This window comes from Pituophis catenifer, unplaced genomic scaffold (assembly GCF_029215685.1).
Source record: "Pituophis catenifer annectens isolate HBS135680 unplaced genomic scaffold, rPitCat1.0.hap2 SCAF_15, whole genome shotgun sequence".
NCBI classification, from domain to species: domain Eukaryota; kingdom Metazoa; phylum Chordata; class Lepidosauria; order Squamata; family Colubridae; genus Pituophis; species Pituophis catenifer.
In genome coordinates this window covers 16,246,260-16,259,800 of record NW_027256895.1, presented here as the reverse complement: position 1 = coordinate 16,259,800, position 13,541 = coordinate 16,246,260, and the positions used below count along the sequence as shown (strand labels likewise).

Genomic DNA, 13,541 nt, shown 5'->3' with positions numbered 1-13,541 from the left:
ATTGTGGAAAAGAATGTTAACTTGGATTTTCCAGTACCTTAAAAAAGGATTACAGGGAATATTGAGAAGGTTTGAAGGGCAAATAAGGCACAGGTTATCCCTAGTTTATTATTATTATTATTATTATTATTATTATTATTATTATTATTATTATTATTATTAATCATCTCAAAACACCCAAAATGATGACAAACTTTGGCTTCAAACATACCAGGGATGCTTTACTTATATTTTGATAGGGATATTATAAAGCTCATGGGATGAAGGATTTAAATCAATTCATTTTTACATTCATGTATATTATATCTTCTTCTTGATTAGTTATTGCCTCCTATTCTGATTAGGGCTCAGAATAATTATCTAACATTAAAAAAGATTAAGGGAACATTCTAGGTTCTGAAGTGAAATTGTCAGAATTATTGCTTTGTATGTCTCATATTGATATGGCGATGGAGGGGAGAAAAAAAGCCCCTAAATGCTGAAAGCAACCAATTGGATTACATTCAAGGGATATGGTGTTAAAATCATTTTCATTTTTTCATTAGTTGCTCCTTCTTATTCAGATTAGGTCTCAGAACAATGATAAAGCATTTGGGGGAAAATATGCAGAGCAGTAATCCAGCTGCTGAAGCCAAAATGGAGAAGATCTCCACAGCCACCATGTATTTCCCCTTGGTACTCAAATAGGTGGGAACAAACGACACCCAGACACTGCAAAAGACCAACATGCTGAAGGTGATAAATTTGGCTTCATTAAAGCTGTCAGGCAAATTCCTGGCTAGGAAGGCCACAGTGAAACTGACAGCAGTCAAGAACCCCAGAAAGCCAAGCACTGTATAAAACATGGTGGTTGAACCTTCATTGCATTGTAGAACAATTTCTTCAGCCATGGAGTGCATGTCAGAATCTGGGAAGGGAGGAGAAATTGTGAGCCACACCACACAAATGCAAAATTGTGTCAGGGAGCAAGATATGACAATAGAGATAGCCAGCCTATTCCCCACCCATTTTCTCATTTTGGATCCAGGCTTGGTAGCCATGAAAGCAAGGACCACTATGATTGTTTTCCCCAATATACAAGAAAGAGCTACAGAGAAGACGATGCCAAAAGCAGTTTGTCTCAAGAGACATTTCACTTGGGTAGGTTGCCCAATGAAGAGCAAAGTGCAAAGGAAAGAGAGCAGGAGAGCACCAAGAAGGCTATAAGTGAGGTTCCTATTATTGGCTTTCACAATAGGTGTGTCCTGATGTTTAAGGAATATCCCGAGGACCACAGCTGAGATGACAGAAAAGGAGACTGCAATCACTGCCAAAGAAATCCCCAAAGGTTCTTCATAAGTTAAATATATTATATGTTTTGGAAGGCAACTATCCTTATCCTTGTTTGGATATTGATCCTCTGGACAAGGAAAACAGTCATCTAAGTCTGAAAAAGAAACCATTCATAGAAACATTATCTCATCAGTTCATTTTCAGTTTGCTCCCATTTTATACAGAATTCTGTAGACTTAATGAGATCCCTATTTGATTACTGGAATGACCTTTATATGGTGCTGCCCTTGAAGACCATTTCAAAAGCAAAACTGGTTTGCAATGCAGTGGACATGCACTTAACTCACCTAGTTCTTTTACTCTGCCAGAGCTATACTAGCTCCTAGAAAATTCAATTTTTTGATTATCCTCGTTAAATCCCTGGATGTCACTGGGCCAAATTAAAGGTGAGATCACCTTTTTAAGTGGTAAAACAAAGGTTTCACAATTCAGAACTGAATTGTTTTTGATATTTGCAGAGTCCTGGGGTCATGTGATCACTTTGTGAGACCTCCTGGCAAGCAAAGTCAATCCAGGTTCACTTAATAACTGGTTACTAACTTAACAACTGCAGTGATTCACTTAACAGCTATGACAAGAGAGGTTTTAAAATAGGGCGAAATTCAAATATTTACAAATATCTCATTTAGCAACAGAAGTTTTGAGATTGATTGTAGTCATAACTCAAGGGCTACCTGTAGTGCTTTGCTTACCCAATTGGTCAGCTATCTTCCCTTCTGGACATAGTTTACAGACATAGCAGCAGGATAATTTTCCTTCCACTTTTATCTTGCTATGGCCAAGAGGACATTCATTGTTACAGATGGAAACAGGTAATGCCTGTTTATAAATAAAATCAGAATTCACACAGAATTTATTTTTGGGGATTGTTCTTTTCATCAACTGTACACACACAAACTCTTCATATTTAATCCAAACATCCATGATGCATTTTCCAGTCTTCTTCCTGATGTAAAGTCCCAACCGTATCTTTGACTGCTTCCTATTTCATACCCATTACATTAATTGATTGATCATTCCCAATAATTGCATTCTAAGGAACAGTTTGAGGCAATGTACCAGAAGCTGATGTGGGAAAACTTTTAACTCGAGATCTCTCTGTGTATGCCCTCCTTAAAGTCCCATTATATTGTTGGTGTCAAATCAAATCAAATATCTATATTATGGTCTTTGAACAGACTTGTTTTAAAAAAAAGGAGTACTGTACAATGGATAGTTGAACATAGCAAAATTATTAGGCCATGAAAAGGGAAAAATGAGACATACCTGGTTAAACATGAGAGGCCAAACAGCTCCCTTGGCAGAAATGGTGACTAGCTTTTCTGGGGGAGCCTGGGGGTCGATCTTTCCAATTTGGACTTTCAGAAAGGACTTGTTTGGAAATGTTGCCCAATTGAAAATATCAAATCCAGTTTCTAATTCCCCATTGGGGCCAAAAGAAACTTGTTCCCCAACACTGTTGTTAAAGGAGACTTGTTGCAAAAAATGGTGGCGCTAAAGAAGGAAGAAAAAAAAAAGAAGAAGAAAAAAACAGGAAAGTTATTAGGACTCTTTGAAGGCAATGTGAAAATTTCAATTTGTATCTTTCAATTTGGCCTAGGCTAAATGAAAAGTAAGCTGTTCAATTTTGCATCACTCCACAAATTTTAACCTGGAAAAAAATATTTTTTATCAAATGATTTCCGATTTTCAGATGAAAAATTGTCAGATGATAATTCCAACAGAAAATGAAGAAAGGGATGGAGTTGAGAAATCACTTTGCCATGATTGAACATTTCAGAAATTGTGAATTCAGCTTTCTGCCATAAAGTATAGGCAAGATATAATTCACTGAGATAGACAATTCTAGGAGAAGATTGTTGTTAATTCCATCAAGGGGTAATTCCAGGTGTTACTTTTGAAAATAATAAAATAAAACAAATTAACCTGAAATTTTTTTTATCTGATTCATTGACAAATTTGCTATTCACTTGAACAAATACTATTCTGATTTTCACAAGATTTCTTGTCATTTTTTATTATTATAATTCCCTTTGACTCTTATTGTCTATGGAGATTCTCAGTCATCCAAACAATTGTGTCTGAACGGTGTTTTTTTCAAAAGGCACCTGGACGTTCTTTCTTTTTCCTTAAAGATGTTTTGCTTCTCATCCAAGAAGCTTCTTCAGTTCTGAATTGAAGCAAAAAACTTTCAAGGAAAAACAAAGAAATTTCAGTTGCCTTTTGAAAAAAGCACCTTTGGGACCTTGGAATCCCAAAGTACCTCCAAAATTAAGCTGGTGAGGCTATTCAGTAGTAAAGTAGTTTTCCATTTCGATCTTTATATTTAAGCATTAGATTTATATCTATTTTTTTTTATTTTCTTTCATATGAAAATATCAAGTACTTCCATATAGGTTTCAAAATTTTCTGTAATGCATTATAATTGTTAAAACAAAACATGGGAAAAGAAAACAAAAACCCAATTTCCTATTCTTATAACTGTTTTTCCCCAAATTTTTCATTACACAACATTACTTGCCACGGTGCTTGGAGAAAGAGCTTCCATCTCCTCTCATTCATTTTTTGACCCCCTTTGAGTTTGGAAGAGCGCATGGCCCTCAGAGCATGTGCCACAGCATAAACTGCATTGTAGACACTGTAACTATGTCCATTCATGGTGGTGTCAAAAACAGAATTGGGAAGAGCCTCCAGCTTCTCTTCTCCAGTGCAGATCCTTTCAGCATTCCCATCTGTAATATCACTGGAGAAAGAGCATTCAAATGCATCTTTCCAGAAATCCCTAATAAGCCCATCGTCTTTTTCTAAGTTTGGGTTTCTCTTCTGCATAAATTGTTGGAATCCGGTCAGCTGCTTTGAGTGAATTGCAAAAGAAAGTGCACCGTGGAGAAAATCAATGGGCAACGGTCTTTGCATTAGAATGGATGTGAATTCCATATGGGCTGTCATGATCCAAACTTTGGCTGTTCTCTCCTTTGGAATGTTATCATAATTGAAAAAATAGATCATTAGTCTCAAGGGCACCAAGCCTGCAATTGCAGCACTTAAGATAACTGCAATGGCTGTACTTTTCATGATCACTTTGAATATTTTACCTGCATTTTCTATCCACTCAGCAGCTGCATTACCATATCTCATCTGGGGAATACATTCTATAAAGTCAAAGCAGATTCCTTTCTCTGAAAACATGGAAAGTCTCTTCTGAATGAATCTTTCTCTTTCTCCCTCAAGCAGAGAAACTAACCCAACCCAGGTCCATCCAAAATGTAACAATAAGTGCAATATTGCTTTAAATTGATGGGTTTCATCTGGGAACATCCATTTGACAAACATTGCTGTTTCAGTGTTTACCAATGGAGCTGATCCATATGAGATCTAAATGGAGAAAGTCAGAACAACATAGGAATGAAGGATCTCTTCCAAAATAATAATAATAATAATAATAATAATAATAATAATAATAATAATGATGATGATGATGATGATGATGATGATGTGTTTATTTAATCCAATCTCTGGGTTTGAGTGGGGTACAAAAATAGAGTGCTTAATAATTGGTTTTACATGACATCTACAATGTTGCTTATCAGGCAAAAAGGGATAGTCCTTTCAAGATGTTCTTATTCATGATTTTGCTCAAATTTCCATTTCAGTGACCCACCTTTTGAATATAATAAATAGCTAGTGACCCTCTCACATTGATCCATTTTTTGTCTCACCTGGGGAAATTTGTAGTTGGATAGTGTGATTGCCATGTTGAGACAGGTGTTAATATCGGGTCCTCCAATGACAACTACTGTGTTGGTCTGGTCATTGCATTTGTAGTTGGGTATAAATTTATCCTTTGTAGATAGAAATTCCATTGCTAAATGATAAGTTGTAATTGCCACAGTATAGTGAGTAGCGATATGGAAACCAAGGCTTACATTGTGTAAAATCCCAGAATGTTCATTGATTTCCTTTACAGCAAATGCCAGAGCCAAAGTGTGCTGGTAATTATTAGTGATGAACCTTGAGTGAGAATTAGAAACTGTCAATATATTTCTGTTTCAGAATTAGACAGCTGTTTTAATGTACACATATCAATTATACGTACAGAAAGATATAAATTAGTGTTTATGGTTTCTCCTGGACACCTGCAATTTGGTCACTAACATAAACCCTAGATTGTATCAAACAGGAAACACTGACCTAGTTGTGGCTACTTAACGTTGAGCTAAAGTAGCATTTAGTCAGACTATATTTGAAATACTGTGTTCAGTTCTGGAGACCTCACTTTAAAAAATGTATTGGTAAGATTGAGTGAGTCCAAAGATGGGCAACAAAAATGGGGCAATAGCTAAGAGACAAAACATATCAGGAAATATTAGAGGAAGTGAATATATTCAGCCTAGAGGGCAGAAGGAAAGGATACATGACTGAAACCTTTAAATGAATTAAAGAGTGTGAATAAGGTTCTAGAAGGCATTATTCTAAATATTAATTACAACATAAGAACATAGGGCATAATCTCACAGTGACAGGAGGGAAGTTCAAAATTAATTTTATTATTTCACAGAAAGAGTAGTGGAACCATAACCGACTTCCAGAGGAGCTAGTGGATCAGTCATCAGTAACTGAGTTAAAACTTGCGGGGATAAACATATCACACCAGAGAAAACATTTCTGCCTTCAGTTTCCTACGTCTCTATCTGATTTTAATATTATCTCTATCTTATCTCTTAGAGAATTAAGCCAGTTCTCTTTTCACGCCATAGAGGTATAATAGCCTAAAATATTCCCTAGAGGTTTTCTATTTTATATCTGAATGAAATGAAAGGCAAAAAAGCTCAAAATTAACCAGAGAGCTTCTGCAATATTTAGATTAGACAAACTTTTTTATTTTCAATAAGGGACTTTGTTAAAAGAAGGATGTTTATTGAGGAGAATGAAATTCATATATTTTATGGTTAAAATAATAATATTCATCTCAATTTCAACATCAATATTACGGCAAATTAAGTCTTTGTAAGGTCTAATATAAAATGGACTAAATACTGGAACAGGTCATAACAATTGACTAGCAACCAATACCTTTAAGCATAAAAGTGTACTAAAATACAGCTTTTAGGTGGCAATGTGGGGGAAGAGGAGGTTGAGATATGAGGAGGGGGAGAAGTAGACGGATACTTACAGGTACTGATCAAAGATGTCATAAGAAGGAAGACTTTGAAAAGTGATCTCATTTGTAAGAAAAAGAACCTGATAAATAATAGCAGCAATGATTAAATCTCCAGACTGATAATATTTATGAACAATTGGAAGAGGACTACTAAGTTTGCAGGTGTAGGGAGGAAAAATGCTCATCATAGTTGGAGGGAAAAGTAAAATTAATGTTCTGAATATAACAAATTCATTGTAATATGTAGCCATTATAGACATCAAACAGTAGGTCCTTTGTTACCATTCAACTGAGGACCACTTATTAACTGCATCTAAAGTTAAGATAATTAACTTTATCTAAAATTAACAGAATAACAGAGCTGGAAGGGACTTTGGAGGTCTTCTATTGAAAAATCCCAGATGAAACACAAATCCTTTTTCGCCCTACATTCATGTTTGTATTTTTAAGGAGATATTAATATAGTGGAATGACTTAATCCAAGGTCATGGTTTTTACAGTGTTTGTTGGAATTCCCTTAAGATTTGGAGAAGAAGGGACAATAACTATCCTTAATCACTAATCAGTACCATTCTCTGCAATGGTGCGTTGAGAAATATCAGAAAGAAACATGTTTATCATATCTCAATAGACACTGAAAAACTGCTATGAACTTTTGGAAGACATGAAGAACAAATGGGGGAATGAGAGTTCATGTGCACAGAAGAAAACAAAACACAACTATAGAACAAAGTATGGAAATAGATCTGCTGAAGTCATTTTTCTCAACAATTTTATTTAACACTTAATACTTTGCTGAAAACAGCACTTTGGTTTGTTTGTTTGTTTGTTTTTTTTTAAAAAAACAATCTTAAATTGTTCTGGTTTTAAAGCTTCATTTTATTGATGAAATTGTACTACACCCAGAGAGCCTCTCTGAAGGAGATAGGAAGTAAAGAAGTGTGGAACTAGCAAACGAACGAACAAACAAACAATTAAAAACAAACAAACAAACCTAACAAATAAACAAATAAATCTATTCATTTATGGGATCTAGCCTGAATAGGTGTACCATAACAATTATTCATGCTCTATAAGGACATCATCCTGGAATGTGGAAGATGGAGTCCATCAGAAATGAGACTCTGGGATTGGAATTAAGCCTGTCAGGTGGACGTATGGCTCCCCAAAGAGCAGAGGAGCATTTTCAGAATGCTCCTTCTGCTGTTTTCAACATTCTGGAGCAATCAGGAGAATGTTTGAGAACATCAAAATATCAAAATAACTTTTAAGATATTTCTATTTCTTTTCTCTTCTCTTCTCTTCTCTTCTCTTCTCTTCTCTTCTCTTCTCTTCTCTTCTCTTCTCTTCTCTTCTCTTCTCTCCCCTCCTCTCGTTTCCTTTCCTTTTCTTTCTTTTTCCTTTTCCTTTTCCTTTTCCTTTCCTTTCCCTATTCTTTCCTTTTCCTTTCCTTTCCTTTCCTTTCCTTTCCTTTCCTTTCCTTTCCTTTCCTTTCCTTTCCTTTCCTTTCCTTTCCTTTCCTTTTCTTTTCTTTTCTTTTCTTTTCTTTTCTTTTCTTTTCTTTCCTTTTGCTCTAATTGTTTGTTCAAATGTTCAATATACAGCCTGAGGAATCATTGAAAGAAGAAAGGAATAACTACAAATCTTTTTTTCAATTTTATGAAAATATGGAAATTGTATCACTCCAGGACACAGCTGCCCCAAGAGCTTGAAAGAAGGTCGTAAAAGCTGAAGTGATAGTATTAATCAATGAGTTAAGATGTATTTTAGTTTCCAAAAAGAGCAGGTATCTAATCTAATCTAATCTAATCTAATCTAATCTAATCTAATCTAATCTAATCTAATCTAATCTAATCTAAATCTTATATCAGTATTTAGCTAACTCTCTATGTTTCAACTAGCTACATGGAGCACGGTGTCTTTCATGGCTAGGGTGCTAGTTTGATGATAAGCAGGCTCACATTCAAGATCTGGTTGCAGCCACTTGTTCGCAAGGGCTCTCATCTCTTTTCCCATCTTCTGCGGACACAACAGTTTGAAAGCAGATGGCCATGAATAGATAGATGAGTACCATTTCAGTTGGAAACGTATTGAGGAAATTTCTAATTATGTCTGCTTTGCCTATGAGATCTGGAAGAATACGCTTCTTGTAGGCACCTTCTCTTAGGGAATGCCATGAGTCAGGATGTGAAGGATAGACTTTTCCAAATATTTTCTTCCATGTATGGAAGAACATTGCCTGTGGATTTTTTGGCCCCAAACCTTTTGGATTTCAGGAAAGCCATGAATTCTTGGCTGTTCCCATTATCTTTGAGGTTGGGATGCTGTTTCCTCTTCTAATACTGTCTGATTAATATAAGAAATGGTTCTTGGGATATATGTTTAAGAATTTTTCATGTCTGTTGCTGCAATTTAAAATTAGTTTAGCCATAATGATAAATGTCAAGTGTGGATCATGGTGGAAGTAGATAAAGATTAGACCTCAACAAATAAATATAAAAAAGTGTCTTTTGAACTTTTAAAAGCAATGGCAGACAGAGACCCAATGTACCCACATTCCAGCAGCAGTTATGGGAAAGAAAGAATTTCCCAGACAGAGATTAGTCAGAAGCTGAGTTAGTGAGCACTAGAATAAACCAAGGATTGAGGTTCAAAAGCTGAGGTTCCAGAAGCACATTGATTCACCCATACTGGAGAATTTTTCTGACAAGGCACAACTACTGGCAACAAGGGGGCAAGGCTCATTTAAGTTGATGACCCCATCTTTTTCAGGAGAGAGTACCATGTGTCAATTTGGCTCCCCAAATTTGACAAAATATCCTGAGGTTGGGGACTGTATGTGTTCCAGGCATTGATTGGCTGACTTCTCTTGTACCTTGTCTGGCTGATAAGAGATGAATTCTGACATTGTGTTGAGATAAGTTCTTCGGCTTCTCTGGAGAAGCAGAGAACATGATGATATATACAGCCGTACTATTGCATTCTGTCAAGCTTTCAAAATTGGCAAGTTGAAAAATTGGAATCCTTTGGTTTTTTGGAGTGACCTTTATTTTTAATGAAGTGAATGGGAAAAAAATCTTGAAAATCTGTCAAAAGATCAACTTATTTCTAGCAAAATTGAGGAAAAGATATTCCGAATCGCTTTCTCATGTCCAGCCTTCTCTTTCCGGAGGAATATCTTCTGTAAAAGTCTTTTTCTTCTATTTACCTACTGTTTGCTAAGATTCCCTTTGCACATACTGATCTTAATTGTCTTAATAGGTTGTCTACAGTGGTGCGATTCAATTTTTTTTACTACTGGTTCTGTGGGTGTGGCTTGGTGGGTGTGGCTTAGTGGGCATGTCTTAGTGGGGGGTCATGTGACTGAGTAGGCATGGCCAACTTGACATCACTCACGGCGAGGTGGAGCGTCACCTTGTCGTGAGTGACATTGAGATCGCCACGCTCACTCAGTCACATGACCGATGCTGCAGAGACAGGGCGATTTCCTACATACCTCCCCACCCTTGGGCTGACAAAATAAAAGCCTGCATGCCGAGTCTGCCTGCCGAGCAGCCCAGACTGGAAAACGCATGGCTGGGGTGGAGGAACATTTAACAAGCTCCAAACTGTTGCTGCAAGCTGAGGTTTTGTTTTGGGGTGGGTTTTTTTGGTTTTTGCTAGAAGCCCCTCACAGATGCACTATTTTTTATGGAACAATTTCTGCACAGCCAAATCTTACTGTACCTCCTTGTTGTGGCACTGCTTGTTGCTGTGGTCATTAGGGCTGCTCACATAAAGAACCGCACCGGCTCAGCTCAGAGTGACTGTGAGGAGTAAAAGGGGAAGCCAAGGCACTTGCCCCATAGCGGCCAACTTCGCACACTCTCACTCCCATGTGCGCTTTCCCACTCCAGTTTGGTGCTCTCAGCATGTGCAAGGAGTCTGAAGGGAGGCAGACACCACACTTGAGAAGCGTAGAGTAAAAGTAGCAGCGGCGAGGACAACAGTGGTGTGAGACATGTCCCTCTGCAGTCTCCTCCTGAGTGACAGTCAGGGCTTCGCCGCCTCCTCTTTTCCACAGAGGCAGTGTCTGCCTCCAAGTCCTTGTGGAAGGACACACACACACACACACACACACATGCCCCTGTCACCCTGCTGCCGCTACTTTTGCTTCTCGTCGCTCTTAAAGTCGATCACCAGCACCTCCTCTTTTCCTCAGAGGCATGGTGTCTGCCTCCCTTCACACTCCTTGTGGATAGATACACAGACTCCTGTTGCCCCCACTGCTGCTACTTTTGCTCTTGGCTTCTCGGTGCTCTTAAAGTTGATATTGAAGAGCTGGACAATGTTTCTTTAGATCACCACCAAATTCATCGTTTGGAGAGGTGTAGGCTAGCCCCTGAATATACAAGAAGTCTTGGGCAAAGTTCTTCCAAAGTTCAGCCAAGTCTTCACCTCCTTCTCGGCCTCATTTCACAGAGCAAAGATGCATAGTCACACACACTTCACAGCATACACACCTCATGTGTGCAGGTTTGCTCACACATGTTAAGGCTGAGGAGGAGGAGAAGACTTGGCTGAACTTTGGAAGAGCTTTGTCCAAGATTTCTCGTGTATTCAGGGGCTAGCCTATCTCTTGTGTATTCAGGGGTGTCTGACATGTCCCTCTGTGGGCCCCTCCTGGGGGACAGCAAGGGCTTTGCCACCTCCTCTTTTACTTAGAGGCACAATGTCTGCCTCCCTTCACATGCAGTGCGCATGTGCAGCAGCCCCGGGACATCCACCTGCCCTCCCGCAGCACTGCTGCTGCCACACCAGCCCTTTTAGCACCAGTGCAGCAACTGTGTCTCCCCAAAAGGCTGGCCACCCACCCACTGGCGGGCCTGGCCAGAAGCGGCACATCTCCCATCACGGGCTGGATGTGTGACCCAACCTCGAAAGGCAAACGAGTGTGGGGAATCACCAGGAAGGCTGTGTGGAAGGCAGGCAGGCATGGCAGGGCCACCGGGAAGGGAGTAGGCTGCTTCCTTCCCCATGGCCGGGTGGCCCTGACATGCTTGCCTACCTTCCACTGGCCTTCCCGACGGTCCCCGTGACCAGGTCCACTTGCCTGCCCTTGCAAGGTGGCCACAGGAACACCAGGAAGGACATGTGGAAGGAAGACAAGCATTTTGGGGCCTCCCAGCCACAGGGAAGGGAGTAGGGGAGGCCTTCGCAAGCGGGTCTGACCATGGGGACTGACGGGAAGGCTGCGTTGAAGGCAGGGAATCATGGTAGGGCCATGGGCCATGAGGAAGAGAGTAGGGGAGGCAGGCTGGGATGTTGGGGGGCAGGGGCAGCTAGCTAGGCTGCGATTCACAGGGTTACTGGCAGGTACATCAGGTCTGCTCAGTTGGGATGCAGCGCTTCACATAGGCAAGCTGCAAGTGAGAACCCACACAGTAGAAGTGAGGAGTGACTGAGGTGGGTGGGGCAAGTGGGGGATGGGGCAAGTGAGTGTAGGTGGGGTGAGCAAGCATCGAGCGGGCGGGTGATCAAGCCAGTGTCGACCTGGTGACCAGTTCGGGGTATGGCCAGCCAGTAGTCGCTATCAGTTTGGTGACCCAGACCAAATTACCGCTACTGGTTTGCCCAAACTGGTGCGAACTGGTAGAAACCCACCACTGGTTGTCTATTATTAATGTCTACACCATCCTGTCCCTGGAATCTCAATTATATAAGGATTTTGCCAGGAGCAGACAATGAACCTACAATGCAAAACTCATCTCCTTCAGTAAAAACAAACTGTCCAAAATTCTATAGGTATCTATTCACCACAATAGGGGTGATACTAGAAGATGTAAAGTATTGCAAACTTTAAGGCAAACTATTAAACATATTGCGTAAGATTACCCACAACATGCATTTTCTAATTCCGAGAATACCTGCACAAAGCAACATCAGAGTTGATTGCATGGATAGCTGAATTGGACATCCAATTATGTGGCTTTACTGCATATGTTTACTGCTCTTATTCATGTTCTCATCATAGACTAAATAATAATAACCATAATGTTAGGATTCCACAGGATCCTCCTTCTCCCTCTGACCCCAATATTGTGAAGCCAGGACAATATATCATTGCAGATCATCAATGTCAAATACATTTTTAAAAAGATACACGTAGATGAATGAAACAATGAATTGGATGTCTACAATCATTGCCTTCACCATCCACCTTAACCCAAAATAATCAATGCTCTCTTTATGCATTAATCTCAGTAGGGCAGAATTAGATCTCATCCAAGCACAGGAATAATAATGACATCATAATTAAGTAAGAAGACAAAGGTGGGACAGTAGTCATTATGAATAAGAGTAGTTTCTCAGGGAAGCTGAGAAGCAGTTCTCCAATTCCATCTTCTTCAAACAAATCTCCCCTGTTCCACAACAACATTTCTTTTAGGCTGTTATAACTAAAGGAGGACAAAAGCACATTGTCCCCCTGTTTTTGACCCAACACCTTACTGTGACTCTCAAACTTTCAACACTGTGAAAAAGGATGTTAACTTGGATTTTCCTGTACCTTAAAAAAGGATTCGAGGGAATATTGAGAAGCTTTGAGTGGCAAATAAGGCACTTATCTTATCCCTAGTTTTTTATTAACAGCATCTCAAAACATCCAAAAAGATGACAAACCTTTGCCTTCACACAAAGCAGGGATGCTTTTTAGTTTTATGAGTGATATAAAATAGGCATCTTCTTTATTTTGATAGGGATGTTGTGAAGGTCATGGGATGCAATATTTAAATAAATTCATTTTTAAAATCATGCATATTATATCTTCTTCTTGATTAGCTATTGCTTACTATTCTGATTAGGGCTCAGAATAATTATCTAGCATTAAAAATCGATTAAGGGAACTTTTCTAGGTTCTGAAGTGAATTTGTCAGAATTATTGCTTTGTATGTCATTGATATGGTGATAGAAGGAAGAAGGCTAAACTTCAGATTGAAAAGGGAAAAAAAAATCTAAATGCTGAAAGCAACCAATAAGGTTTCATAAGGATATGGTGTTAAAATCAGTT

General features: G+C 39.0%; 1 protein-coding gene across 1 annotated transcript; it reads right to left on the bottom strand.

Moving 5' to 3' along the window:
* Nucleotides 1–530: 530 nt before the first annotated feature.
* Nucleotides 531–6,678, bottom strand: LOC139324451 (vomeronasal type-2 receptor 26-like). Its single transcript, XM_070954162.1, has 6 exons — nucleotides 6,506–6,678; nucleotides 5,052–5,343; nucleotides 3,850–4,707; nucleotides 2,599–2,826; nucleotides 2,025–2,151; nucleotides 531–1,426 (listed from the first exon to the last, which is right to left on the bottom strand). The coding sequence occupies exons 1-6, from the start codon at nucleotides 6,676–6,678 to the stop codon at nucleotides 531–533; spliced, it is 2,574 nt and encodes an 857-aa protein (XP_070810263.1).
* Between the last annotated feature and the right edge of the window lie 6,863 nt (nucleotides 6,679–13,541).

Excerpts from the sequence above, each read along its gene's own strand:
- LOC139324451 (XM_070954162.1), bottom strand. The coding sequence starts at position 6,678 with ATGAGCATTTTTCCTCCCTACACCTGCAAACTTAGTAGTCCTCTTCCA. Across the intron at positions 5,344-6,505 it reads GACATCTTTGATCAGTACCT|GTTCATCACTAATAATTACC; the intron begins GTAAGTATCCGT and ends TTCTCACTCAAG. Across the intron at positions 2,152-2,598 it reads GGCCTCTCATGTTTAACCAG|GCATTACCTGTTTCCATCTG; the intron begins GTATGTCTCATT and ends ATTTATAAACAG.